Raw genomic sequence first — 27,352 nt, forward strand, 5'->3', positions numbered from 1 at the left:
AATTGCTCCAGTGTACCTTTTAGATTTTCTTTCAGTAATTCCTCTAGAAATTCCATCAGTGATTCCCTTCAGGAATTATTCCAGGGATTTCCCTAGGGATTCCTCCATGAATTCCTTCAGTTTTCCAGGGATTTATCCAAGGATTCCTTTAGCGAGTCCTCAATAATGTATACACAAAATTACCTCTTTGATCCTCTGTTTTTGTATGTATAGTAAGCACAGCAAATCATCCTAATATCACTGTTTTGATAATATTGATCAACGCATTAGTTCAAACAAATGTAACCAAACACGTTTCCACATCCTATAAGGGTGAACCACAGGCAAACAGACGCAACTCTTAGAGGATATTCAGTAAAACTTTTGTCCGATACTTTTCATGAACCGTGCCAAACACTGCCCTGTTAGCCGTGATGGATTACGATTTGACGTTTGACGTTTGCACATTTCTACACAAATCGCCTGTTAGTTTTATTTGCATCATTCAACAACATGTCCACCAGCTCCTTTAGTTTGGCCGACACGTGGAATATTCAGAACAGATCAGTAGGAATATTGTGCTTTCATATCCTTGACTTATACCTAACTCACGTTGAAAAAATAAAATCGTCGCAAAAGGCGTGACAAGCGTTACATTCTGCACCCTTCTTCAGAATGACTCCTTGTATCATCGTATCCTGCAACATAGAAGTGTGGTTCATGCAACATTTTACCCTCAACATCGCTTTTGTGATACCATCCATTCGCCAGTGGAGGGGATAGCTCGGCTCGGTCAGCTAGACGAAGTCCCGCTGCAGTTTGCTATAAAATTTTCCATCTCGCCGTCAGTCCAACTGGAATCTCGGTTTGGTTCTGTTGCTCAATCTCTTTCTCTCCCGAACAGGATTCCAAGCTCACTCTCCTGCGTTTCTCCCGTAATCCTGTTGGAGTAAGTTGGCGTGTTGGCGTTACATCGGATTCGGATCCCTTTTCGTGTTTATCACAGGACAGGCAGAAACCCCGTCAAAACATTGCACCGTACGAGAGCACAAGGTGAGCGCGAGAGCACAGAGGGAAATTCGGTCGGGACTCTTCACGGCAGGATACGTGACGCGAGAGCGAGTAAGAGCGGTCCAGGATTTGATTCGCTTCCGAAAGTGGCTGCCCAAAAAAATTCGACAACACGGAAGCGAAACCGAGGCAAAACTAGAGCATCCGCACAATCCCGGCTGGGAGAGCGGATTTAGTAGTGCCGTGACTTTCAATCGTTGCACTGAGTTCGATTACGGGGATACAGTGATCGCGGTTTGTTTCGTGGTTCGTGAATGGATGCGTGTTGGCAACGAAAGAAATCGATTTCGTGATTGATTTTAGAATCGTGTTTTTATTCGGAGATTTTGCTTTAGAGGGAACGAAAAAAGTGACATGTCAACAAGATTTGATTTGAAGCCGAGATTTTCCTGAAAATGATTGCATTACTGTGACACAGTGGTGATGAAAAGTGGTTTCGGGTTGTGAGAGATAAGAAGAGAGCAGTGCACTACGACTCCAAGTGAGAGAAAGAGAGAGGGAGAATCCGGAAACAAAAGAATCGCCTTCGTGTCCTTCCTGTGAAGAGTGTCGACCGTACGCGAGTGGGAATCGGAGGGACGATTCGTAGGGAAAAAAGAAAATCAATAAATTTCATTCAAGGTTATTCACATCGCGCACAGCCAGAGCCGAGAGCTGAATTATATATATTTCGGCAAGCCACAATAACAATTCCATGAAGACAACAGAAGCGGCAGTGCAAATCCCTACAGGGCACGAGAGGAAAACAAGAGCGTCTTGCGAAGTGACAACCAGCCGAACGAGAACGGACAGGCACAAAAAGATTTGAAACATTTTCCTCATTTCGTTATCCAAAGTGGCGAAAACTTCTGCAGTTGAGACAGACCTCAGAAAAAATAGACTTCTTTTGCCACAACAAACAGACGACACGAGAAAACGTGACAACAATTTTCCCTCTGATTGCGTCCCGTTCCCCGACTTTCGACGAAAACTCTGCCAAACGTTGAAGCTGTTTTGCCAGAAATGAAAAATGTAGATTTGATTTCGATTTGTGTGTGAAGTTTTTCGCCTGGAGACAGTTGGGACGGTTCGAATTCCTCGGCAGCAGCAGCACAGCAGAAGAATCAGGTCGAATTCAAATTTCTTGGCGCAGACCTATCGGCCGATATTGGTGATGGTGGTCGCGTGCTGACCTGAGGCATTTCAAGAACTGCAGAAGGGTTGTTCGAAATACGGACAGCGACGACGAACCAACACCAAAGGAAGGAAGCCAAACAAGCTATGGCTGGAAGACGTAAGTTGACCTAGATTTTTGTTGTGCAGTGCCGGGCTGCTACTGACACCTTATCTACTGGAATGGAATTGGGGTGCGGATGCACATTTAGGCTAGCCGGAATCAATTTATCCAACGGAATTTAGGCAAAACAACGAAGACATCAAGTTGGTAGACAGTTTGAAGCAATTTTTGGTTAAGCGGTGGAAGTTGAATACAGGCAAATTATGACTTGTTATTTGAAAATCACTTTGATATTGTGGAGTTCCAGAACATTTTTAAAAGATGGTTTGACAATCATGCACTTTTCTACACTGTTGCTAAGTTGCTGACTCGCGAAGTCGTTAGACATAAGACAGCATGAATTGATGCTTATCTGTACCGTCTACCCCCGTTGGTTTGACCTCATTTAATCTGAACACTATTTAATTTAACCCCCTGTAATCTGCACATCGTTCAAACTAAAAATGGTTTAAACGTCATTCGGCTCATGGAACGGGGTGAAACGAAACGCAGAATCAAAACAAAACAGCAAAAAGGGTCACCATCAGTGTATTTTTCGATGCCCACAGGGTTACTAGAGGTTCAAATTAAAAAATGAACCCCGTTGGTTTGCATGAGGTGTCGTTCAAACCAATGGGGGTAGACGGTAATGAAAACATTTCATACTGCTGAGAGTTTCAAAAACATTGATCTTCCTGATCTTCAGTTTCATTTATTTTATGTATCTGGGTAAGGTGGCATATTTTCGCCACTTTGCGCTACAACTCACACCATTTGATATGAGTTTGTGTACATGGTTAAATATTGTACGTATCTCACCCTATCTCAAACACCATGTTGATTGGTTCAAACTTCACGGAAAAAAATCCATTCCCAAGACCATGAATTTGACTCATAGTTTTCCGATATTTTTATGATTTTATGTTATAAATATACTGCCCATAATCGCATAAGAGTAACATTCGACAAAAGTAGGCATTGGAGAAAACGGAGCCTAAAGATTCAACTTTTGATAGTATTGAACTGAACCTAAATTTTAAAAATTTCTCATAAATTCGCAATCAATCGTTTAGATATAAAATTTTCTACAGCACATCTTATATGCGAGACAAATTGTCAGAAAATTAATCGGACCTGATTATGATTGATGACATGCTTTAAAGCCAGTCTATTTTTCCAGTGTGACTGTTATGCGGTTACATTGGTCAATGAGACAAAATGACTGGGTATTTTTTTTTATAAATCTTAGAACAAACTTGAAATTTTTATTCAGGTAGTCGAAAGCACTTGTGATTAGATGGTGATCCCCGATATTACCTCAATAGCAGCAGAATATGCAAATGTTACAAATATGCAGTTATGGGCAGTATACACCATGATTAAATTTTATGATTTTATGATTGATTTCACCATAACGCTATGCACCCGTTATTGTTTTGGCTTTCGACTACCAAAAATGGAAAATATAATCATGAAGCTATGATTAAATAACCTGGGATCATGAGAAGCATTCATGAAGCCAAGAATAATTTTCATAAACCTGGATGTAGATCCTGATGCTTTACCACCAGATTCATAAAATAATGGTTTGGTGAGGTAGAACCATGCATAGAATTCATGGAATCAAAAAATACTTTTATGATTCCGTCGTCGTCGGACCTCAATGCTTCTCAGTCAAATTCATAAAATCATGGTTGAGTGAAATGGAGCCATGCATAGAATTCATGAAATTAAGAATTACTTTTATGATTCCGTCGTCGTCAGTCCCAAATGTTTTTAATTAGATTAATTAAACGATGCAAGCTAAAATCATAAGAAAATAACCCGAGCAGAGGAGAATATCAAAATAATAACAACAGAGTCATAAAAGCTGTTTTTATATCTTGGTTTGTTATTATTTACTTATTGAGGTATTACCAATCCAAAACATGTTTTGTTGGACAACCTTATTTTGTTATGATCGTGCTATTGGTATATTTTCTTAACATTTCATTTCAATAACATGTTTTGTTGTAGCATAAGTTCAGTTATTATTGTGTTATTGAGACTGTAAAAATATTTGATCTTTAATAGCACAACAATAACAAGCTTTGCAATCAAAACTATACCATTCGAGATTAACGTTGTTCACAGTATTCCGTGAGGAACTGATGAGATAATATTATTTTCTCAGCCTTTTGTTTTGTAAGCACCTGTTTTTTCAGTTTCAGTCGGGTACGAGTATGGATATAGAAATTGCAACAGAGTGTTAGCCATTTTAAAATTTGGATCAGCTGGTGGAATTCCAGGATGAACTACACATTTCAGTCAAAAATGTCAAAAAACAACCAGTCAACAAGAAGAAGTCACCAAGAAGAAGAAATTGATTATTTTTAGACATTTTATTTTTATTACTTTAACTGCATCGAGGCCACTTTGATTTTGATGTTATAACTCATTTTGTTTTCTGATTGTTTTCAATAACTTATCTATTTCAAAATTTGTTATTGAATATTTTATAAATTCGCTATTATTAAGTTGTTATTGAAAGTAACAAAACGTGTTATTTAACTGATCTTCCAGGAACATTTTTTTGTTATGATTTTTGTTATTTTGCCGCTTATGACAGACAAGTTTATAACATGATATGTTATGTTAATAACATAAAAATAACTCTTTCCGTTACTCAGTTATTTTGCCAAAATAACATATTTTATTATACTCTCGTTATTCCCTTCTACTCGGGAAAATACGTGATATCAGAGCCCATTTCTATGATTTTGGGACCTATCCATCATCCTTTTTTTCTATGAGCAAGCAGCACTTTTTAGTTGGCCTCTTGTTAGTGAAGATATGTCATGTTCAAATATAAAAGAGAACAAAAATGATCGAACTCACCGGATAAGCATATTTAGCTGGTTTACGATTTTTGTCTTTGGCTGCTACATCCAACAGGCTAAGGATGCCCTCCAAAACATATCGATTGTTTACTAGTTCACACCACTTGCTGAGTCTCCGAAGTTGTCGAACGAAGGATAAACCGGAAAAATAGACTGTGAAGAATTAGCATTAAGGCGAAACTGGAAGCATTTCCTCATTATTTTGGTTTTGATTTTTCATAAAATAACGAAGCTATATTTTCAAAATCGGTTTTCGTGCACATGTAAGGTATGGATCAAGGTATCTCCTGAATTTTTCCCAGGTGGAAAAAGTTTTTCGTTTTTGCAGAAACCATTTTTTTGTGAAATTTTGTTTAAAAATGGTTTCTGCAAAAACTAAAAACATTTTCCATCTGAAAAAAAATCAGGAGATACCTTGATCCATACTCGACATGTGCACGAAAACCGATTTTGAAAATATTGCTTCGTTATTTTATAAAAAATCAAAAACCAAAAAGTGAGGAAATGGATCCAGTTTCGCCTCAAGTTAAAATTCACAAATACAAAGAAATTTTAAAAAAATAGAGAGAATTGCCGTAAATTAGCGCGCGCGATTCCCACTTTGCTTCACCCTCCGTACATAAACTCGGAACTACGACGGATGGCATAACGAAAAGGCGAACTGGGCACTGTTTACTTTTTGCGTGTTTACTTTTTACTCAATCAACTCCCAACAAACTTCCGAATCTTACGGGCACACTATTTTGATGTTCCATTTCCTGATATATGCACATTTATTACTCTAACCAAATAAAAACTTTGCAAAAATAGCAGGTTCGACTTTTTCCACATGTCTGTGCTGGACGACCGCTCGATTTATATAATTATATATAGTGTATAGTGTAACGCTAGGAAGCGACCATGAATACAATTTATGAAAATGCTTGTTTATATTCATATTTCTGGTCAACTCATTCATGATATTATGAATCTTAATTATGATATTATGACTTGGCAGACATCATAAGAACATGATTTTTTATTCATGATGAGGGGAATGGATTTTCGTGTTGACTGAGTGTTAGCAGCAAGTGACTGAAATAGGTCCCCCTGTCCAAATATTTCCAGACCCTACTTCAAATTGTGGGCTTCGTGACTAAGCAGTTAGCGGCGTCAGTCGTAAAGGTGTCTCGAAAGCCTCAGATTGTGGGTTCGATTCCCGCTCCAGTCGGGGGAAAGTTTTCGTCGAACGGAAAATTCTACACTGGACCACTGCATGTTTTATGTGTTGTCCGTTGTCGAATATTAGTAATGTTCAGTCTGTAAAGGTCGCAAGGTCGAAGACGGTGTAATTGTCTTCTCTTTTACTTTTTAAATTATGACAAAAGTTAATAAACAATTTGGTTGTTTTTTCGGCTTACAGTCTTATGAATTGCGTTGATTAATTGATTATCATCACCGAAGTTTTGGTCCGGCTATTGGATCTTCCTTGTTGCCGAAACGTCGGCGATGATAATCAATTAATCTACGCAATTCATAGGACTGTAAACCGATAAACTGACCAAATGAAGCTATTACCCAGTCGAAAAAAGTCATCAGCATTGAACAAATTACCGAAATAGCACTCGGATTGCTGACGCTGACCAATGCTTACCAGAAAACACTCCAGGACGTCCAAAAGAGTGCGCCAGGCGCCTCATACCTTCTTGTCCCAGCCAGAGTTGTTTTCCGGCATGCTCGCAATATCCCTTACCCACATTATTCGTCCTGCTTTGATTACTCTCTAAATCCCAAACAACACACATGTTATATAAAAGTTACGACAGCGCATATATAGAATTCTAGCATTCTGTTAGAATTACGTCATCTATACAACCAAAACTTGCGCTATCGTAACCATTATATGACATGTGTGCTACTTGGGATGTTTTACAGCTCTGCAATCGTTTCAAATGTTCTAGCAATGAATCCCATGTCCTACAGAGCAGCAACAGCCAACAGCAAAACTCACGCTGAGATGTGCAATGTACATTTAAATATAAGTGTTAAAAATAATATTCTTCTTCTTTATAATTTGACATTCGCATTGAAACTTTACCTACCTCTCTTCAACTTAGTGTTCTTTTTCTTTTTTTTCTAGTTTATTTTTTTCAGTGATTTCCAGCAAGTTTTCCTCATGGATTCTTTGAGAAATTTCTACGAGAATTCTTACAAGAAATTACCCACGGATTCCTTCAGAAACGCTTCTTTCTTCAAAGAATCAAATGCTCAGGATGTCACCAAAAATGTTTCCAAGGATTTTTTAGAGTCTTCCACAGACTTCTTCAGACATTCTTCCAAAGTTTCCTTCCAAAATTCTTTCAGGCATTTCTTTAGAAATGTTTCCTGGTATTCCTTCGGATGTTAGCCCATGGTTTTCTCCAGATATTTCCTTAAGAAATCTTGAAGTGGTTTTTAAGGGTTCCTTCTGAAACTTCACCAGCGATTACTTTAAAAATTCTTCTGGGGATACGTTTAGAAAATCTTTGGGAAATTTCTCCAAGAATTCTTTTATAATTTTCTACAGCGATACCTTCAGAAATTCAATCAAAAATTGTTTTCAATGATTTCTCCAGCAAGTTTTCCAGATACTCTTTTGGAAATTCGTACTGAATTTTTTTTAAGAAGTAAACCAGACATTTTTTAGAATTTTTTGCATAGAATTCCTTGAAACTTGTCCTAGAATTTCTTCAGGAAATAATCAAGAAAATCATGCAGGAATTCCTTCAGTGGTGCTTGCAGGTGTTCAAACCGAAATTTTTTCAGTGTTTCCTTCCAAATGTTCCTCCATGCATTTCCTGAGAAATTTCTCTTTCATTTCCTCTTAAGACAATTCCAATAATTTCTCCACGGAGTCTTCAAATGGCATTTATTGAAATAAAAAAGTTTTCTAGCTATATTCATAATAAACTGTTCTAGGAATTCCGCGAAGGTTTCCCCTTCGAGTTTCTCAAGAAAGTTCCTCATAAATTCCTCCTGCGGTAAGATTTTTTTCAGATATTCCTCTAAAGATTTGTTGAAGGGTTCTTCCTGAGATTTCTTAAGACATTCCAGTATTGATACAAGAATTTCTTCAGGGATTCTTTTGTTAATTCCTTCTCGGATTTCACCTGAAATTCCCACAAGGATATCTTCAAAAATATCTTCAGAAGCTTCTTTATAATTTTAGGGATTTCCTCAAGAATTTCAGTAATGGTTTACTTCAAAAGTTTTTGATTTTTTTTTCAGAAATTGCTCCTAAAATGTTTTTGAAAATCCTACAGAGATTGTTTCGGTCCTTCCAAGGTTTCCTCCATGTATTTTTTTGAGAAATTCCTCCAGGATTTAAGTATCTCTCCGGGGAGTTTCTTCAGAAATTGCATAAAAATAACTGACAGAGTTCCTGAAGGATTTTTTTTTTGAAGATATCCCTGAAGGATGTTCTGAAGTTATCCATTAAAAAGCTCATGGTGATACTGGATGCTAGAGAATACTCTCTGTAAGTATTTCTTTAAAACGAATCCTTGAAAAATGCCGAAGGATATATTATATGATATTCTGTACAGAAATTCCTGAGGCATCATGGGGAGAATTTCTGAAAGAATCCCTGGTCTGGAAGGTCTGGAAAAATCTTAAGCAGTTCCTGGAGGAACAGCTGGAGCATCTCCTGGAGAAACCACCAGGGGTACTTCCAGAGTAATATCTTGAAAATTTCTAAAGGAATTTCTGAATAAATGCCTGAGAGAATCTCTTAATATGTGGAGCCTCTGAAGTATTTCCAACAATTATTTTTAAAATGAACTACAGCAAAAAAAAGGAATTTCTCTAAAATATCTGTGAAAATAAAAAAAATCTTCTGGAATGTGTAACATATTTTGAAAAAAAAATCCAAAGCAAAGCTGCTGGAAAAAATTCTGATGATTTTCGTGGAAGAACTCCTTCATGAAAACTTTCTTGAAAATCTCCTAAAGAAGAACCAGGAAAAATTCCTGGAGGATTTTTTAAATAAACAAATACTTGGACAGGAGGGGTCTCCAGTTACCCTAGTGGTTAAGGCTATGGATCGCCAATCCGGAGACGGCGGGTTCGATTCCCATTCCGGTCGGAAAAAAATTTCTCGACTCCCTGGGCATAGTGTATCATTGTACTTGCCTCACAATATACAAATTCATGCAATGGCAGGCAAAGAAAGCCCTTCAATTAATAACCGAGGAAGTGTTCAAAGAACACTAAGTTGAAGCGAGGCAGGCCAAGTCCCAGTGGGGACGTAGATCCAAAAAAAAAGAAGAAGAATACTTGGACAGGAATGGTTTCTAGAGGAAAACCTTGTAAAATCTTTGGAGGAATCCTTGCTGAAATCATTCCTAGGGATTATACAAAAATCTTCTTACTATAAAAATTCGGAAAAAATGATAAATCACGAAAGAAACCCTCAAGAAATTTCTGATACTGTCCCTGATGGTAATCGTGGAGAAAATACAAAAGAAGTGTATGGGAAGAAATGTATTCTAAAATAATTCTCGGTGGAATCTTTAAAGGATTCTTGCTGAACTCATAAAAGGATATTTCCAAAAATGCCTCTCCCGCTTTCATTGCAAACATTTCGTAAAAATTATTCATTGAGGGTTTTCCCCAAAATAATGTCACGCTGTCAAAACGGAATCAGCGTAATGCTGAAGATTCTTGACAGAATAAGTGAGGTTCCACGAAAAAAATACATCTTGCGAATACAACAATCTTAAAGGAAATTTTAAAGGTTCTCGCTGAATTTCTCTTGACAAATTCCATCCGATGTTGCTGCCGGGATGTCTCGCAGAGTTTTTCTACAATTAACCTGAACTTTCTCCCAAAAGTTTTCCCGGAGTTTCATCCGGTGTGCTTTTTCAGAGCTGTGATGCTCCTGAGATTTCTCATAGAGGATTTCCCGTGGATACTCCTAACTAGTGTTACTTACCTTACCAATCAGGCTAAGGCCGTGGTGGCCTCTGCTGTACATTGTAGCCGTCACCATTCCACTCGGTCCATGGCAGTTTGTCTCCAGTTCCGCACTCTGAGAAGGGTCCGCAGATCGTCCTCCACTTGGTCGACCCACCTATTTAGCTTGCTGCGCACCACGTCTTCTTGTACCGGTCGGATGGCTCTCGAGAACCATTTAAATCGGGTTGCTATCCGACATCCTGATGACGTGACCCGCCCACCGTAGCCTCCCGATTTTCGCGGTATGGACGGTGGTTGGTTCTCTCAGCAGCTAATGAAGCTTGTGATTCATTCGCCTTCTCCAAGTCCCGTCTTCCATCTGCACTCCGCCGTAGATGGTACGCAACACCTTCCGTTCCAAAACTGCAAGGGCGCGTTGGTCCTCTGCAGGTAGTGTCCATGTCTAGGTCCATGTATCAGGCTTATAGAGGACGACCGGTCTAATCAGCGTTTTGTAGATAGTTAACTTCGTGTTACGGCGAACTTTATTCGATCGTAGAGTTCTGCGGAGTCCAAAGTAAGCACGATTTCCTGCCACAATGCGCCTCTGAATTTCTCTGCTGGTGTCGTTGTCGGCGGTCACCAGTGAGCCCAAGTACACGAATTATTCAACCGCCTCGATTTCATCACCGTCGATATAAATTCGTGGTGGAGGGCGGGGTGATTCCTCCCTGGAGCCCTTTGTCATCATATACTTTGTCTTTGATACATTAATGACTAATCCGATTCGCCTGGCTTCACTCTTTAGTCAGATGTACGTTTCCGCCATCGTCTCAAATTTACGAGCAATAATATCAATATCATCAGCGAAACCAAGCAACTGAACGGACTTAGTGAAAATCGTACCACTCGTGTTTATTCCCGCTCTCCTTATTACATCCTTTAACGCACTGTTGAACAGCAAGCACGAAAGACCATCACCTTGCCGGAACCCTCTGCGAGATTCGAAGGGACTCGAGAGTGTCCCTGATACTCGAACTACGCACATCACTCGATCGTCGCCTAGATCAATCGTATCAGTTTATTCGGGAATCCGTATTCGTGCATAATCTGCCATAGCTGTTCTCGATCGATTGTATCATACGCCGATTGAAATCGATGAACAAGTGATGTGTGGGCACGTTGTATTCACGGCATTTGTGCAACATCGCTGGCGGATGGTGAACATCCGGTCCGTTGTAGCGCTTTCGCCCATAAATCCAGCCTGATATTGCCCCACGAACTCTCTTGCAATCGGTGATAGACGGCGGCATAAAATTTGCGAGATTATCGTGTAGGCAGCACTCAGTAGTGTGATCGCGCGGTAGTTCCCGCAATCCAACTTGCCGCCCTTTTTGTAGATGGGACACACGATACCTCCATCGAAAACTCCTGCAGATGCTTGGAAGGAGCTATCTCTGGAAAAGCTCTAGAAATCCCGAAAGGAACACTAGAATATCACAGTAGAAATCCTAGGGGCAAATCCTGGAAACCCCCTGATTTTTCTTATGAGTAGGATGGAAACGGAACTACCCCTACTGGATTGGCTGATTCGCGGAGGTCATTTGTCACGATATAGACCGGAATTGAAAAATTGTCAATCCTTGGCTACAACCACATACATATGTCACCCTCAGTACCACCCCCGCCCGTCGTACCCATTGTGGTTCAAAATGCAACCACATCTAAATCGATTCCCACCGGTGGTGGTGCGGTGTGATGCGGGCGTGGCTCGTCAGTAGCTGGCGGTCGTTTGCTTTTCACCGGTTTGTGACGGCAACACGGTGCCATTCGGCGTCCTCCGCCGCCCGTCGTCGTGCTCATCAACCGTTATTGTTTGTGTCAGGCGCCGCCTATCAGCGTGCAAAGTGTCATAGCCCGAATAGACAAATAAATAAATTCCGGAACACGCTTTCGTAAACAATAAACTCGCTGTTTGCTTTGCAATGTAGAATAAACTGAAAATTGGCAGAGTTTATTAGTGCGCTCATTGCTGCTGTTGAACGTTGAGCCTCGTCCGCCGACGCCGCCGCCGCCGCCGCCGACACAACCACGCTGACTAGCTGCGGGAGCGGAATCATCCTAAAAATGGGTGTTTTGGGAATCAACAAACCGAGTCGCTACCTGGGCTCGCGAAATGGTTGATTGGTTTGGCAAACGTTGCACAGCTGCAACGATATACCTACACAGCACTTGGCCGGAACTGTCACTTTATGTCTGGTGGATTTTGTCTGTTCAGCAGGTTAGGTGTATTAGGATTTCCCTGTGGCACGTCTACAAGCGTTTTAAATTTTGCGAAAATTGAAAAAACCGGAATGACAGCTCACGGTTATCGGTTAGGGTGGATGACGGGAAGAATGGGAAATAATGTGAGAGATTTTTAGTTATTTTTTTATATTCTTGGCACAACGTCCCAACTAGAACAGAGTCTGCATCCTGGCTAAGGTGTCTATGGGCACTTAAGCAGTCGCTGATTAACCCATATCCGCCCAGCGTACTATTTATAGGACAGATGCTCCAAACGCCAGCGTCCTATAAAAAGGACAGTTTTTTTTTGACGTGAATATCTCCAGAGCTATGCAAAATTTTAGAATACTTTCTTCAGAGAAGATGTTCTCCACACCCATACCTTGCTCGTAGTTGACAATATGTTTGGCGTAAACGACGCTGCAGTTGTCACGATCTATGAGCTTCATTGCCAGTGCGAAAAAAAAAATATTTTCCTGGATTCTTGACAATGCTTAATCATTTATAATTCATTTCTTAGGCAGAGTTGTTAATCAATACATACAAAAGTCGTCGTATTGATTGTATGCTTATATGCTTGTATGTTTATATGTTTGTATGTTTGTCTATTTGCATGTTTATACGTATGTACGTATGTATATATGTATGTATGTTCCGGCATAACTCTGGAATGCGTCAATAAATTTCAATCAAATTTGGCACATTTACACATTCATAAGGATGTGGAGGTGGTAGTAGGGGTATTGGAATTCAAGATGGCGGCTTATGTTCCAAAATGGCGGCCAAAACTCCAGAATGTATGCTATTTAACGGCAACGCTGCTTCGGATACTATGCAATATGGATGTCTATCGATCGAGCTTCATGAGTAGAATCCAAAAATGAATATCCGACGTCATTTTGAAATACAAGATGGCGGACCATAATCAAGATGGTGGCCACGGAATGGTAGTTTTAGCTATATACTACCATGAAATATGGGTATCTACCGATTGAGCTTGATGAGTAGAAGTCAATCATGGACCATTTTCAAGATGGGTATCTATCGGTCGGGCTTGAGTAGTAAAAGGGTAGAGGGTGAGGTAGAGGGTCAGGGTAGATGGTAGGGTAGTGGGTTTGGGATAGAGTAGAGGAGGTAGAGTAGAAGGTTAGGGTAGGAAGTAGGGTAGACGGTAGGGAAGATGGTGAGAAGGGATGGTGAATAGGGTTGAGGATAGGGGAAGAGTTAGGGTAGAGATTAGGGTAGACTGTACGATTAAGCACAATATAGAGAGTATGGTGAAGGGTTAGAGTAGAGGGTACGGTAGAGGGTAGGGCAGATGGTAGGGTTGAAGGTTCTGATACAGCGTAGGATAGAGGGTTGGGATATAGGGCAGAGAAGACAGTAAGGTAGAGGCTTGAGAATAGGGTGAATAATTGAGCTGAGATTAGATGAGATCAAGTATTTTTCGAGATTCCTTCAGGATTTCTTCAAGCATTCCTTTCGAGAAAAAAAAATTGTTTTCGAGAATTTTCCCAGTTTTCCTCCTGGAATTTCTTCGGAAATTGCTTCCGGAATCGCTCCGGGGTTCTTTTCAGGGATTTTTGAAGAAATTGCTTTGGAAAATCCTGAAAGGATTCTTTTAATCAATCTTTTCTGCATTCCTTCAGGGATTCGTGCTAGAATTCGTTCAAAGATTCCTTCCGGGATACCAGCTGTGATTCCTTAAGAGATTCCTCCAAAAAAAAAAAAAAAAAAAACTATGAAAAATATAGATTTCTGCCTGGATTTTTTTAAGGGAATCCAAGATCATTTAGACAACTTCTATGGTTCATGCAGGAATTCCTGCTCAGCTTTCAGCTGACATTCCTGTCATGATCCCTGTAAGGATTAAATCAGATATTTTTTCGGGATTCCTTCAGGAATAGCTGCAGGGATTTCTGCCAGAATTGCTTTAGAAAACGATCAAAAAACGATCAAATCTGACTATACATGTCAATGGTTGCTTCTCCGTGATTGATCTGAGCTGGTACCAATTGCCCTGGTATCCAAATGAATAAGGGCTGGGACACTCCACTTATTATCAAAGCACAATTTAAGCAGCTCATAACGGATTAATAACGGCGCCGGCCACGTCCTTATAGTCAGTTGGGAAGGGGAAGGAATGTTAGAGTGTGCTGGTTGATCACCTCTGCATCCCCACAACCAGCACGGACTGGGGTATTTGTTGGACGGAAAGGATGGGAGATCTGACAGTCACCGTTGGGTCGGTGATGCGAATAAGGTCAAGCGGCACAGCACGCTTTGGTTGCATAACTTGTAGGCGTTATATACACTGTGCTGTGAGTGGAAGTTGGAAGGGAGAGAAACGTCTTTTTTCAATTCGTTTCTGGTTCTAGCGATGGCTATGAACATATGAATATACATGAGTTGTATATGCAGAGAAAAAAACGAGAGAGAAAGTGGATAGAAAGATACAAAGTAGAATGAAAGGGACGGGCCAGGGATTGAACCCATGACCTTCTGCATACGAATCAGAAGCGGTAGCCACTAGACCACCAAGCCAGTCAGCTTTAGAAAATCCTGAAAGGATTCTTACAGAAATTTTAGTCAGCTTCCTTTCATGGATTTCTGCTGGAATTGGGTTTTCAAATTTTGAAAAATGTATCGATTTTTTTATTTTATACGAAAGAGCACCTTTTTCTGAGCCACTATGATTTTTTTCAGATTTTTAGAACTTTATTTTGACACCTAAAATCAATCTCAAAGAGATTTTTAGAAATCACCTTTTGACAGCTGGGGAACTGTTTGACAGCTCCGCCCAGTACAAACTGCGACGAGGGGTGATTCGACAAATCGCTCCCATACAAATTTCAAATTGATTTTTAAATGGGTTCCCGGGCACCAAAATTCATGAAAATTTGGATTTCGGCTCAGTTTGACATGCAGATTCAGAATTTCGAATTATCTCAACACCGTTAAAGAAGCCAATTACTTTACAGATTCATCTTAGTATACTTTCAAAGTGTTCTGTCGAAATATTGCGCATTGCGCAGTTAAAAGTGCGAGGGAGTGCGGATTCTCAAATAAAAGTGCGATTTGATGTCAGATCGTTTCGGTGTCTTCACCGCACTTATTCATTAGCCCATGATGAATAAGTGCGGTGAAGACGCCGGAACGATTTGATGCAATATCGCACTTTTAAACTATATATTCTGTGTGCTGGTAGTTCATCGATTGGTTTTCGGCGAGAAATAATTAAAAACTTATTTGCCAGACTGTCCGGACGTTTCGGTCGATTTTACTGGCCTTCGACCATCTTCTGCGGACTAATCTTCCAGCCGTCTCTTCACTATCAGACGGCCATAACTTTGATAGTGAAGAGACGGCTGGAAGATAAGTCCGCAGAAGATAGTCGAAGGCCAGTAAAATCGACCGAAACGTCCGGACAGTCTGGCAAATAAGTTTTTAATTATTTCTCGCCGAAAACCAATCGATGAACTACCAGCACATCAAATCGCGGCGATTAAAACAATAATAACATTAACTATATATTCAGAGAATCATAGTAGAATTCTTTCAGGTATACTTGCCGGGATCCTTGTTGGCTTCTCGGTAGTGTTTCAGGTCTTCCTATCGCGATTTATACAGCAATTCCTCGCGGGTTTTCTTCTGTGATTATTTCAGGGATTCCTACCAAGCTAACGACTGAGATTCCTCTCAGGATTCTACCAGATATACCTCCCGGAATTCCTTCTGCAAATCCTCCCGGGATTCCTTCAGGGATTTCTACCGACATTGTTTTGAAGAAAACTTGAAAGGTTCCTTCAAGTGTTCTAGTCAGCATTCCTTTAGGGATTACTGCTGAAGTTCCTTCAAAGATCCCTTTTGGGATTTCGTAAATGATACCTTTGGAGGTTTCTGCTAGGATAGCTCCGGGGATTCCAACTTGTATTCTTTCAAAGATTTCTGTGAGTCTTGCGGGATTGTTTTAGGTATTCGTGCCAGGATTTTTTTGACATTCCTTCCGAAATTTCTTCAATTATTCTTTCAGGAAGTCCTTCCGTGACTTCTTTAAGAATCCTATCATGGATTCTGTACGCGATTTCTTATGTAACTTTTAAGGATTCCTCCTGAGCGTAAATTACAGCTTGAGAGTGGGAAAGTAAGAGAAAAAGAGAGAAACAGGGAGAAATAGGGTTTTCGATGCTCTTAGATATCTTTAGTAAACATGATGTCATCTGGCAATCATTTTCTTATTTTTCTTCATTTATTATAGATGCCTTGTATCTATACGGATCAGAATACACCGATAGTAACACCATAAACTTCCACTTTTTTTTGTAAAATCTTGTTTATTTTATTGGATTTTAACTTTTGATAATATTCTTTAAGAAAATTACAATTGTAAGACACATTAGGTGTTAGTGGGTTAAAGATAGTGTTCTCCACAACTGATGTTCCACAACTAATTCAAGTATTTGGTGAAACTATCAAAAGTTACTAATTGAGGAGTTTTAATGGTTGTACACAGCAAAAACATTCTTGTGATATCACATCATTTTCGCTGCACATCAGTTGCGTCGTAAAAGTGATGTAAAAATTACATCGTTTCCACGCAGCAAATTAGCCACCCTTGAAAGTGGGTCTAGCAATCGCTGGAAGCGAACCGACAGACAAGTCATATACTTATTGAGGTGCGTTCGTGTCAAAAAAATCGACTAGTTCTTAAGCAGGAATGCCAGATGATTTTTTGAAAAATCTGTATCGCAATTTCCAAAAATCTGTATCCCATACAAAATTTGGGTGAAAAATCTGTATCCCATACAAAAAAAAATGGCCACTCTAGCTCAAAAATGTGTATTTCATATAAAATGAAATCTGTATGGATGCTCAAAAATCTGTATATATCTGGCATCCCTGTTCTTGAGTTTTGTTCAGAATTGGATAAGCATTCCAGTTGGGCACGATGATGGTGTAGTCCAAATCGAGAGATAAACGACGCCCTCCCGGGCAGAGTTCAAGTAATGACGATCAAAATGTGATATTGGTTTGTTTGAGATAAGAGGTAAAAGTACTGAAAACAATAGCAAAAAATTGTTCTTGAACCATCTAACTAATAGCAAAATATGATATTTGAAAATCAATCAAATAGTTTAATGCTATTGGTTAGATCTTACCAAGAGCTCAATGTGCTATGATGATGATGTTTCCGGAGTAAAATTGAGATATTATTTTCAGTACTTTTACCTCTTATCTCAAACAAACAAATATCACATTTTGTTCTCCATATCGAAGTATGCTATTATTGAGCTTTTTTCCTCTGCTCGGGCTCTGACACTAAGCTAATGACAGCGCTAGAGCCCCGTAGTGAATTGATTTTGGTCTAAATTTCTTTCTACAAGAAAACTTTTATTCTCCCGAGCAACTTTGCTGAAGTCAGATTTCTTCTGAGTGGCCCTGAATGCGGGATTTACGATGTTTATACTAAACTGGTAGCTCCTAAGAACACTAGCACCACGCAGTGAGTGAGTATGGAACTAATTTGTTTTCTATTCGAAAGCTCTTAGTAGTCATATGTGCGACTTTGCTTAAGACAGTATCCTTCTGAGTGGTCTAGAACGCGAGATATACGAAGTTTAGACTAAACCAGAAGCTTCTAAGAACACTAGCGCCACGTAGTGATTCTCGAAATAGATTACTTTCTATATGAAAGTTCTTAGTATTCTGAGCAACTTTGCCGAAGACAGTATCCGTCGAAATGGTACAGAACGCGAGAGGTTGTGGAATACTCAATGGCAAATGTTCCCTAAACTACTGTTTTACCATATCATCACATTCTTGATGAAATTATCTTTCAAATAAGACATTGATCATTTGAATTGGTATAAATTTCATCATTCTACGAGAGTCTGAATTTATGGGTCATAATGACCCCAATGCATTATTCATAGTTTTTTTAATGCCCAAAGAAGGTTAAAAAAACTTGTCCACTGCGTGCGGTAGTTCTTTCCCAAATTCCCCTAAATTATCACCAGTACTGTTTCGAATTTCTGTATTTGTGAATTTAGTATAAATTGTCCAACAGTTTATTGAAACTTTTCAGATAAATTCTTTGAGAAGTTCTCTAAATTAGTTTTGTACTCCACCTTTCATCAGGAGTGTATTGTTCGTCAGCTACACGGGAAAAAATTCGTTGCCGGATCCATGACTAAAATGTTATGAAATCATAAAACTTGTCGCTTTATGATATTGTAACTACAAGTCATGATATCGTGACGTTAACAACGATTATCATGAATAATAATAACTGATTCCATCAACAAAAGCCATGGCCGTCAAAAGCGTTATGAAAAAATTAAGCTCGTTTTCATAAATTGAATACCATAAAGCTGAGTCATGGTAGCATGGCTCTGAGTCATAAAACTATGACGCTGAGTTATCTCAACCAGATGCTGAGTCGTATGAACATAACGCAGAGTCATAAAATCATGAATCACAACAAACGAATTTGGGCACTGTGAGCGTTACGCAAACCCTCGCGCAGAATCACCTACGCCATTTTTGTCACTTCTGTCAAGGCGCCTTTTGTGAGCGGCAGTGTTTTCCGGTGAGATTTTTTTTTGGTTTTCGAAAAAGTGTAGTGAATTGTTCTTACTTAAATAGTAGTAAACTATATAATTATTGAACTACATTTCAGAAGTTGAAAGTGAAAAAAACCTGGCTAATGTCAAACATTTCGAGGTTAGGTTTCGTGGTGTAATGAAGAATAGACTTGCGTGGTGTAATGAAGAATAGACTTTGTTTTTTTGCAGCCAAACAAGACAAAAGAAATCTCAAAAAGTGCAGCCAAACGAGCAAAGCTCGTAAGGAGCAAGCAGTGAGACAAGATAGAAAACGTGATGCCTTGCGAAAGAGAGCCTTTATTGTTTACGTTCGAATCCACTTTCGAAAGTATTTCGTGTGTATTGCCGTTTACGCCAGCATAATCAAATGAGCGAAAGATTCGAACTAATCAAATTCGATCGAAAGTGGATACATCCGTGAACAAGAATGAGGGTGAAATATTATAATCATGAGTACTTCTTATGATTCCATGAAGGCGAATCATTATTACAGCATGCATGCTTCATAGTATCATGACTCTATGTACGGCTAATAAAACGGGCATCATTATTGACAAATACCAGAATCATAAAAATTACTTCAATATTCAGGAACCTTGTTCATGATTTCAGAGTCCGTGCTTCACGATAACATGACCTTAAATGCCACTTTGCACCAATTAATCCGATAGTATAAATTACAAATACTAGAATCATGCATACTGCTTATGTTTTTATAACATTTTTATAATAAATTTAGAACATGCTTTATGATAACATGACCAGTACTACCATTTTTTGCAAATCGATCCAGTACCATAAATGACAAATACTTGCGCCATGAGTAATGCTCAAGCTTTCATAAATTTAGTTCATAGTTTGAGTACGTACTTCATGATAATATGAACCGACTTACCAAATTTTATGAATCTAGTTAATAGTTCTGGTATTCATGGGCATGATATCATGACTTAACTTACAAATTTTTGTCAATAAATATGAAAAACGTAACGCCAACGTAACGTTACGGCAACATGAGTCATGAAATTATGACCTTTTTTGTGGTGTATATTTATAACATGAAAACACACATTTTACGCGAAATCATGACACATTTAGCAGTTTTCAAGCAGCGGATTTTTTCCCGTGTACCCTGAACAGGATCTTATGGAGCCCATCCATGTTCTGTAACTGAAAAATAATCAAGTTTGGTCTGGTATTCGAACTAATCTATGTATTGAATATGAGCCAAACAAAGTAGAAATCCTTCTCCACAAACATAGTGTTTTCATGAATGGAATTTTTATTTACTGGGATTGGCTAGCAATCCTAAAAAGTACACACATAGACATCAGAGCACATCCAGGTGGATTAGATTTGATCGATTAGCGATGCGATTTACTAAGATAAGCATAATCCAATTGCCCCACTGCCACTGACTGTGATTTGGTCAAGCGGCGATGTTGATAAATCAGATTAGATAATGGAAGTCATCATAATGCAACTTAGGATGTTTTGAAATTTGATTTGCTCCAAATATTTTTACCATGACGAGTTTTATCTAATATCATACAATACATTCGTTGCTATCCGCATCGAAAAACTAATTAATCGTGCACGCACTTACAGTAAGCGCCCCTCTCAAACATTCCACATAGAGAAAGATAAGATGTGGATGTAGGTGTGGATATTTTCCGTTCGATCGATGTTTGCAGAATTGATTGATGTCACCTGTTGCAATGCAATCATCGACCGCTTGTTGGAAATGGTTTACAGTTTTCTGGATCATGATGAGGTAGTTGCTTTCTATCCAGTTGTCTTCCTGAAGTCACCGTGCAAGTATCAACATCTCCTGGAACACACTCGTTGCCAGTTTCAGGCGTGATAATGTTTCCAGCCGGACATTCCTTAGCAAAACCCAAACCGTTCGAACACTCCACGTAAAGGTCACATTCTGAGGTAGTCGGATGTGGAAGGATCGTTCCTTGAGCTTCGTCGGAGCACCCAGCGAATAGCAGACAAGAATCTCCAGCAAAGCACTGCATGTTGATGGCACTGAATATATTACCTCTAGCGCATCCAAATACAGATGCTTCGTTATTTTGACAAGTTACAAAAGATGTGCAATCGTCTGGATGAGGATAAAGCTGTGGATCTACTCTGCCATCACACATGGCGCTTACTGGTAGCGCATCACACTCTGGAATTGTTCCGGGTACGCAAACTCCTACATTTTCGTCAATAAAAATGTCCCCTGAACGACAGGAACTTAAAATAGTCGTAGCATCGTCACATTCCAAATATAAGTTGCATTTTCCGTCTTCAGGGAACAGAAAGTTGCCGTTCGGTTTTTCCAGACAGTAATTGCGAAGATCTTCACATCCCGAGGCAACTCCTAGAATACAAATTCTCTCCTCTCTGTGGAAAATATTCCCTTCTGGACAGCTACCACCAATAGCAACTTCATCCTGGCACTCGTAATAATCTATGCAGTTTTCGGAATCAATAGCGGGTAACAGTACTCCATCCGTTTGTCCTACGCAAATGGTGTCCGCTGGATCTGGTTCAACACATACACCCGGTTGGCAAATCATCGTCTCTTCGTTGACAATTTGTCCTTCTGGACATACTACTGTCGAAAATTTTCCAAGTGCACAAACAATTCTGATATTGCACATGCTCGGGTGAATGATGACCCATTCATTATCGTCACTGCAACTTTGCAAAGTGAAAGTTTCGCATGTCTTATCATTGCCGAAAACACAATCCAGAGATTGCCTTTGAAGAATCATTCCCAGTGGACAGGTTTGTGCCGTTGCTTCACCTCGAAGGCATGTCACATAAGAATCACATCTGGGCTCTTGGGTCGGATAAGGGAAGACATCGTTATCAAATCGGCCAGTACACATGGTGTCCAAGGGATCATATGTGCAATCTGTCGAGGAACCGGGAGTGCAGATCCACAAGAGTTCATGCCAGATGAGCGGATGTGGACACATATAGATGTTGACTTTGTCTAGCGGGCAGCCGAAGTACATATTACAGTAATTGGGATGCCTTGAGATGTCCCTCTTACATTCCAGAGGTTCACATAGCTCCGTGTCACCTGGAGTGCACTCCTGAACAGTTTCATCGAAAATTTCTCCCGGTGGACAAAGTATCCAGCTTGCTTGACTGTTTTTACAGTGGATGAAACGTTCACAATCATCAGGAAGAAAAACATATTCATCTTGTTTGCCTTCGCACATGTCGTCCAGAGATGTACATGAGCTCGGAATACCAGGGACGCAGTCTAGTGTGCCGGGTTGAACAATATGGTGTACAGGGCATGGTATTTCATTGGTATGCGTGGTGTTGCAACTAACGAACTGTGAGCAATCGTCTTCTGGATGGGGAAAATCCGAAAAACTAGGCTGACCATAACAAACAGTTTCGAGTGGTGAACGCTGGCAGTTGGTTTGGTTTCCGGGAACGCACATCAACCATCGTTGGCTCCAAATTCTGCCTTGTGCGCAGAAATGTATCAATGGAAACTCGTTTTCTAAACATTCTACGAATACGTCGCAAACACCCTCTGAGTGTTCCCGATATTCACCAATCGTAGCATTAACACACACTTCGTCAAGCAGTTCACAAGTTCCGTCGACTGCAATTGTTCCCACTACGCAAGTCATATTCCTTGGAAAAAATATTGTGCCACGGGGGCAGTCTTCAACATTGGGCAAACCATACCGGCAATTCACATACGATTGACATCTATCCGGATGCATCAGAATTTGATTAGTTCTGTTCACACACATTTCTTCGAGTGGTAGGGGCTGACAGCTTTCGGCATCGCCAGGAAGGCAGATGCCGACATCTTCTAAAAATATATCACCCTCCGGACAAGGCTTGGCCATTACTGTCTCTTCTCCACACACAATCGCAACATCACACCGATCCGGATGACGCAAAGCATCGTTTTCTCTATCATCGCACAAATGCTCCAGCGATTCACACGTTTTCACGCTTCCAGCAATACATTTTAAGTCGACCGTACTGAAGATTGATCCTGGGTTACATTCCATCACCTCAACGTCATTCACGCCGCACCAGATATATTTGCCACAATTTCTGGGATACTCAATCACCCGTTCAACTGTATTGTTGCCGCAAGCGATTTCAGGCGTCCACGGTGCACACGTGGCTTTATCTCCTAACACACAAGCGCCTTCATCTTGGGACCAGATTAGTTCCTCTCCGCATTGAAAAATTTCCGCCACTCCGTCGTTACAGAACACAAATTGATCGCATTCGTCCTCCACCGGGAAGAAGGCATACGACAGAACGGATGAACAATCCGGCTCAGAGTTCTGAGCCACTGTCACTGCGAACAATACTAGCAGATATGCTCCAATCAATTTCCACCACATTTCGGCTCCGTGGTACGAGCAATACTGACCGATACGGAGCGATTAGCTACGGGTGTCGATTTGCGATTAAACTGATTTGGGACTGCGTTTATCTTGAATGGGTTCGACCCGAACATTTCTGCTGCTGCTGTTGATAAATTATCACATTACGTCAATGAAAGCGCGATTGGGCGTCCCGGATGTACGGGTGTGCGGTCTCATAATTCATAAATGGATTGCATACAGAGGAGATCGCGGGTTTTCGAAAGATCCCTTACTGGAACTAAGGTTTGTCTAACTCAGGACTCAAAGGTATCCCATAAAAGCGCTATGGAAGCGTTATTATGCGAGCACGAGGCACGAGTAACGATTAAGTGCCTCAGAACATCTCTCGTCACCTGTCTCGCAGTGCCGTGCGGCGTCGCCCAAATTTCTCTCCGGTTTTTTCTCAGTATTCAGTGTTTCCGTCCAAATCGCCACCCTCTTCAGGCGGCTGCCGAGCACGACCACGAAGGTCAGGGAAGTCTTCGGACGGCTACTCCTCAAATGAAATACTCCTGGTTGGACCGGTTGTGCATCAGGACCTCTATATAATCTATTTCAGGTTCCGGACATGGATCAACAATGCCGTAGCAGCTGTGGAAATATGTATAGGCAGGTGTTGCATCATCCTGAAGATCTATCATTCATTTGGATTCGTCATTGCACCAATTCATCCGATCCTATCGAGACGTACGAACTACAAACCGTCACATACAGTACCGTAAGCGCATCGTATCCTTCAACGAAGACATTCCAGCAAATTGCCTTGGATCAAGCGGAATTGTATCCCGCTGCCGTCGAAGCAGTCGTCGAAGAATTCTTAGGTCGACGATTTTTTGTCTGGCGCACCGGACTGGATTCTGCTGTAACACTCCGACAGCAAATCACCGCTATGCTAGGATCCGCTGGGTTCACGCTAAAGAAATGGTCGTTGAACGCTCAGAAAATGCTGCAGGATGTTTTGCCGGCAGATCTGGTTATCCAACCGCTTCACAACGGACAGGATGAACAGGCAATCTCCTCCACGCTCGGTCTGCTGTGCCATCCAAAGGCCGACAACCTTCGATCATGGTAATCATGGTAAACCGCTGCCATCATTATTCATTACAAAGCGCAAAGTGATGTCGTACATCATAGATCTTGGACCTCCTGGGCCTGCTGGATATAGTGTCGCAAAGGCGAAGGTCTGTGGGCTTCATTATTATTATTATTATTATAGAGTTTTGGCACTTCTCAGCAAAAATTGCTGGAAACTTTCACCTACCCCGGGCAATCGGAATGCCAAAGGGGATTAGGCTCTGTGGATCTCATTAGCTGGTTTGTTAAGCTTATCCTAATGAGTCTGCTTTGGATGTCAGTTGTGGTGATTCAGGAACCGCCTAACTGTACTACAGGTTCCAAGAATCACCGCTTTCAGGATGCTGTTCAGGTCCTTCTTCAATCCCAGCTCGTCTAGGGACCTTAGGAGAGATTTAGGGACAACTCCGGTTACCGAGAGGACAACCGGAATTATACGGACGTCCTCCAAGTGCCACATGTGCTTCAACTCATCCGCTAGGTCGTGGTACACTGAAGTACTTGGTTATCTTGCCGGAGAACGTTGATTGGACATTTTGGTCTAACGGTACAGCGATGTCGATGAGAGTTACTCGCTTCATCCTTTTGTCGAAATCCACAATGTCAGGCCGGTTGGCACGAATGAGGACGTCCGTAATGATCTCGCGATCCCAGTACAGCTTTATGCAACTATTTTCCAGAACCGGGTCCGGCTGGTACTTGTAGTAGGGTACAAATCTATCGACCAAGTTGTGCTTTAAAGCAAGCTGTTGGTGCACAATCTTGGCAACTTCGTTGTGACGATCGAGGTAAGCTGATCCAGCTAACACTGAACAGCCTGCAACGACATGCTCGATCGTTTCTCCTACTGAATTACACTTCCTACAACGGTCCTCCACGTTCTCGTGCAATATGTATCGCCGATAGTTCTTCGTCGTAATTACCCGGTCCTGGATGGCTACCATGTAACCTTCTGTTTCTGAGAACAGGTCACCCCGCACCAGCCACGCGTTTGACGCCGCCTTATCGATGTGCCCGAGTTCCAGTTGATGGGGGTGCGTCCCATGCAACTCCTTTTGCTTCCACGTTACGATCATCTCGTCGACGGTCTTGATGTCGCAGTTCAGCTGATAATCCTCCTGCGCCAGATGCTGTAACCGTGGTCAGCTTCACATACAGTGCGGTACATTTCGTGACGGTTCTGGCTTTCTACGAAATATGCCCGCAGCTGCTGGATCTGGGAGACACATAGTGCCTGGATATCGGCGACGCCTCTTCCTCCTACTGCGCGTGGCAGGGTGACTCTCTCAATGGACGACTTTGGATGGCGCATGCGGTGCTTGGTGAACGCCACTCGTACTGCTCGTTCTAACGCCTCGAGGTCAGTCTTGGTCCACTTTACCACCCCAAAGCTGTAGGTCAACAGGGGCACAGCAAACGTGTTGATCGCCTTCACCTTGTTGCCAGCTGACAGAAAGCTCCTCAGAACACAGTTGACACGATGCAAGAACTTGTCCCGCAGTTCCTTCTTGATCGCTGTGTGGCGAATACCTCTAAGTTGCAGGAAGCCGAGGTACTTGTACACTTCGCCTTCAACTATATTCCGAATCTCCTCCTGTTCGTTGACGCGGCAACAGCTGGCGTCCACTACTTGATACCGGCGAAGATGGACTGACCGACATTTGTCACTTCCAAACTCCATCCGGATGTCGTTGCTGAACACCGTCACAAGCTGCAACAGTTGATGCAGCCTCTGTACTGATTCCGCAAACAGCTTCAGGTCGTCCATAAAGAAGGTGTGGGTAATTCTTGTACTCCTTCCCCCACTTTTCAGTTGGTAGCCATAGTTGCATTGGTTGAGTGCTCTGCTGAGGGGGTTCATTGCAAGGCAGAACCATAGCGGACTGAAGGTATCGCCTTGAAATATACCCCTCCTGATGCTGAGAGTTCTGGACCGCAACACAGCTGTTCCGTAGGTGATTTGTAGGGACGTGCTCCACATCCCCATCGCGTGTGTGCATCAGCCTGATGACGTTCCCGTCTACCTTGTACAACTGCAGTACTTTAAGAAGGTACGAGTGCGGAACTGAGTCGTACGCCTTCTTGTAGTCGATGCACGCCATGCTCAGGTTCCTCTGCTTATCGGTGGCTTGACCCACAATGACTGCATCTATAATGACCTGATCTTTGCAGCCTTGCGTGTTTTTGCGACACCCGTTTTGTTCTTCGGTCATCACGTTGTTGGCATCGCAGTGGGTTTGTATCCTCCTCGCTATCACCGACGACAGCACTTTGTACAGACTCGAAAGACACGTTATTGGTCTGTACTTTGCTGGGTCAGCTGTGTTTTGGTCCTTCGGCAGAAGATAAGTTATACCCCTGGTAATGAACCCTGCGTGTGGTCTTCTAGCACCATGTTGAAGCATTCCGCCATCCACCCGTGGATCGTCGTGAGCTTTTTATACCAAAAATTGTGCACGAAATCGGGTCCTGGTGCAGCCCAATTTCTGGTATATCGGGTAGCCTCGCGTATATCCTGAGTGGTTACTACCAAGTCCCCGGTCAAAATGTTAAGAAGATCGATTTTCGAAAACTCTCAATTTGTCCATGTTTTGCCTTTATCGTACACTAAGTGTACTGGAAAGGCTATATGTTCACTCCAAAAATGACTTTTTAATAGAAGGCCTGGAGGGTCGAGTCACATATATCAATCAACTCAGCTCGACGAATTGAGGTGATGTCTGTGTGTGTGTATGTATGTGTGTGTTTGTGTATGTGTGTGTGTCTGAGTATGTGTGTGTACAAAATAAACTCACATCACTTTTTGACAGTAAACCTCAACCGATTTTAATGACCGACGGATCATTCGACGCGGAATCTGGTCCCATTGTTTCC

General features: G+C 41.2%; 2 protein-coding genes across 2 annotated transcripts in view; one reads left to right on the top strand and one right to left on the bottom strand.

Annotated features, from left to right (window-relative positions):
- The first annotated feature begins 893 nt into the window (after nt 1-893).
- Nucleotides 894-27,352, top strand: part of LOC109421132 (MOXD1 homolog 2-like) — a 404,404-nt gene continuing 377,945 nt past the window's right edge. Inside the window, exon 1 of the mRNA XM_029875425.2 lies at nt 894-2,323. The gene's annotated coding sequence lies outside the window, so the exon portion shown is untranslated. The remainder of the gene's footprint in view (nt 2,324-27,352) is intronic.
- LOC109414408 (zonadhesin-like) lies at nt 20,490-23,470 on the bottom strand. Its single transcript, XM_019688214.3, has one exon. It carries the CDS (start codon nt 23,378-23,380, stop codon nt 20,714-20,716), a length of 2,667 nt encoding a protein of 888 aa, XP_019543759.2. The 5' UTR covers nt 23,381-23,470; the 3' UTR covers nt 20,490-20,713.

The sequence above is a fragment of the Aedes albopictus genome, chromosome 3, assembly GCF_035046485.1.
Source record: "Aedes albopictus strain Foshan chromosome 3, AalbF5, whole genome shotgun sequence".
Lineage (NCBI taxonomy): Eukaryota > Metazoa > Arthropoda > Insecta > Diptera > Culicidae > Aedes > Aedes albopictus.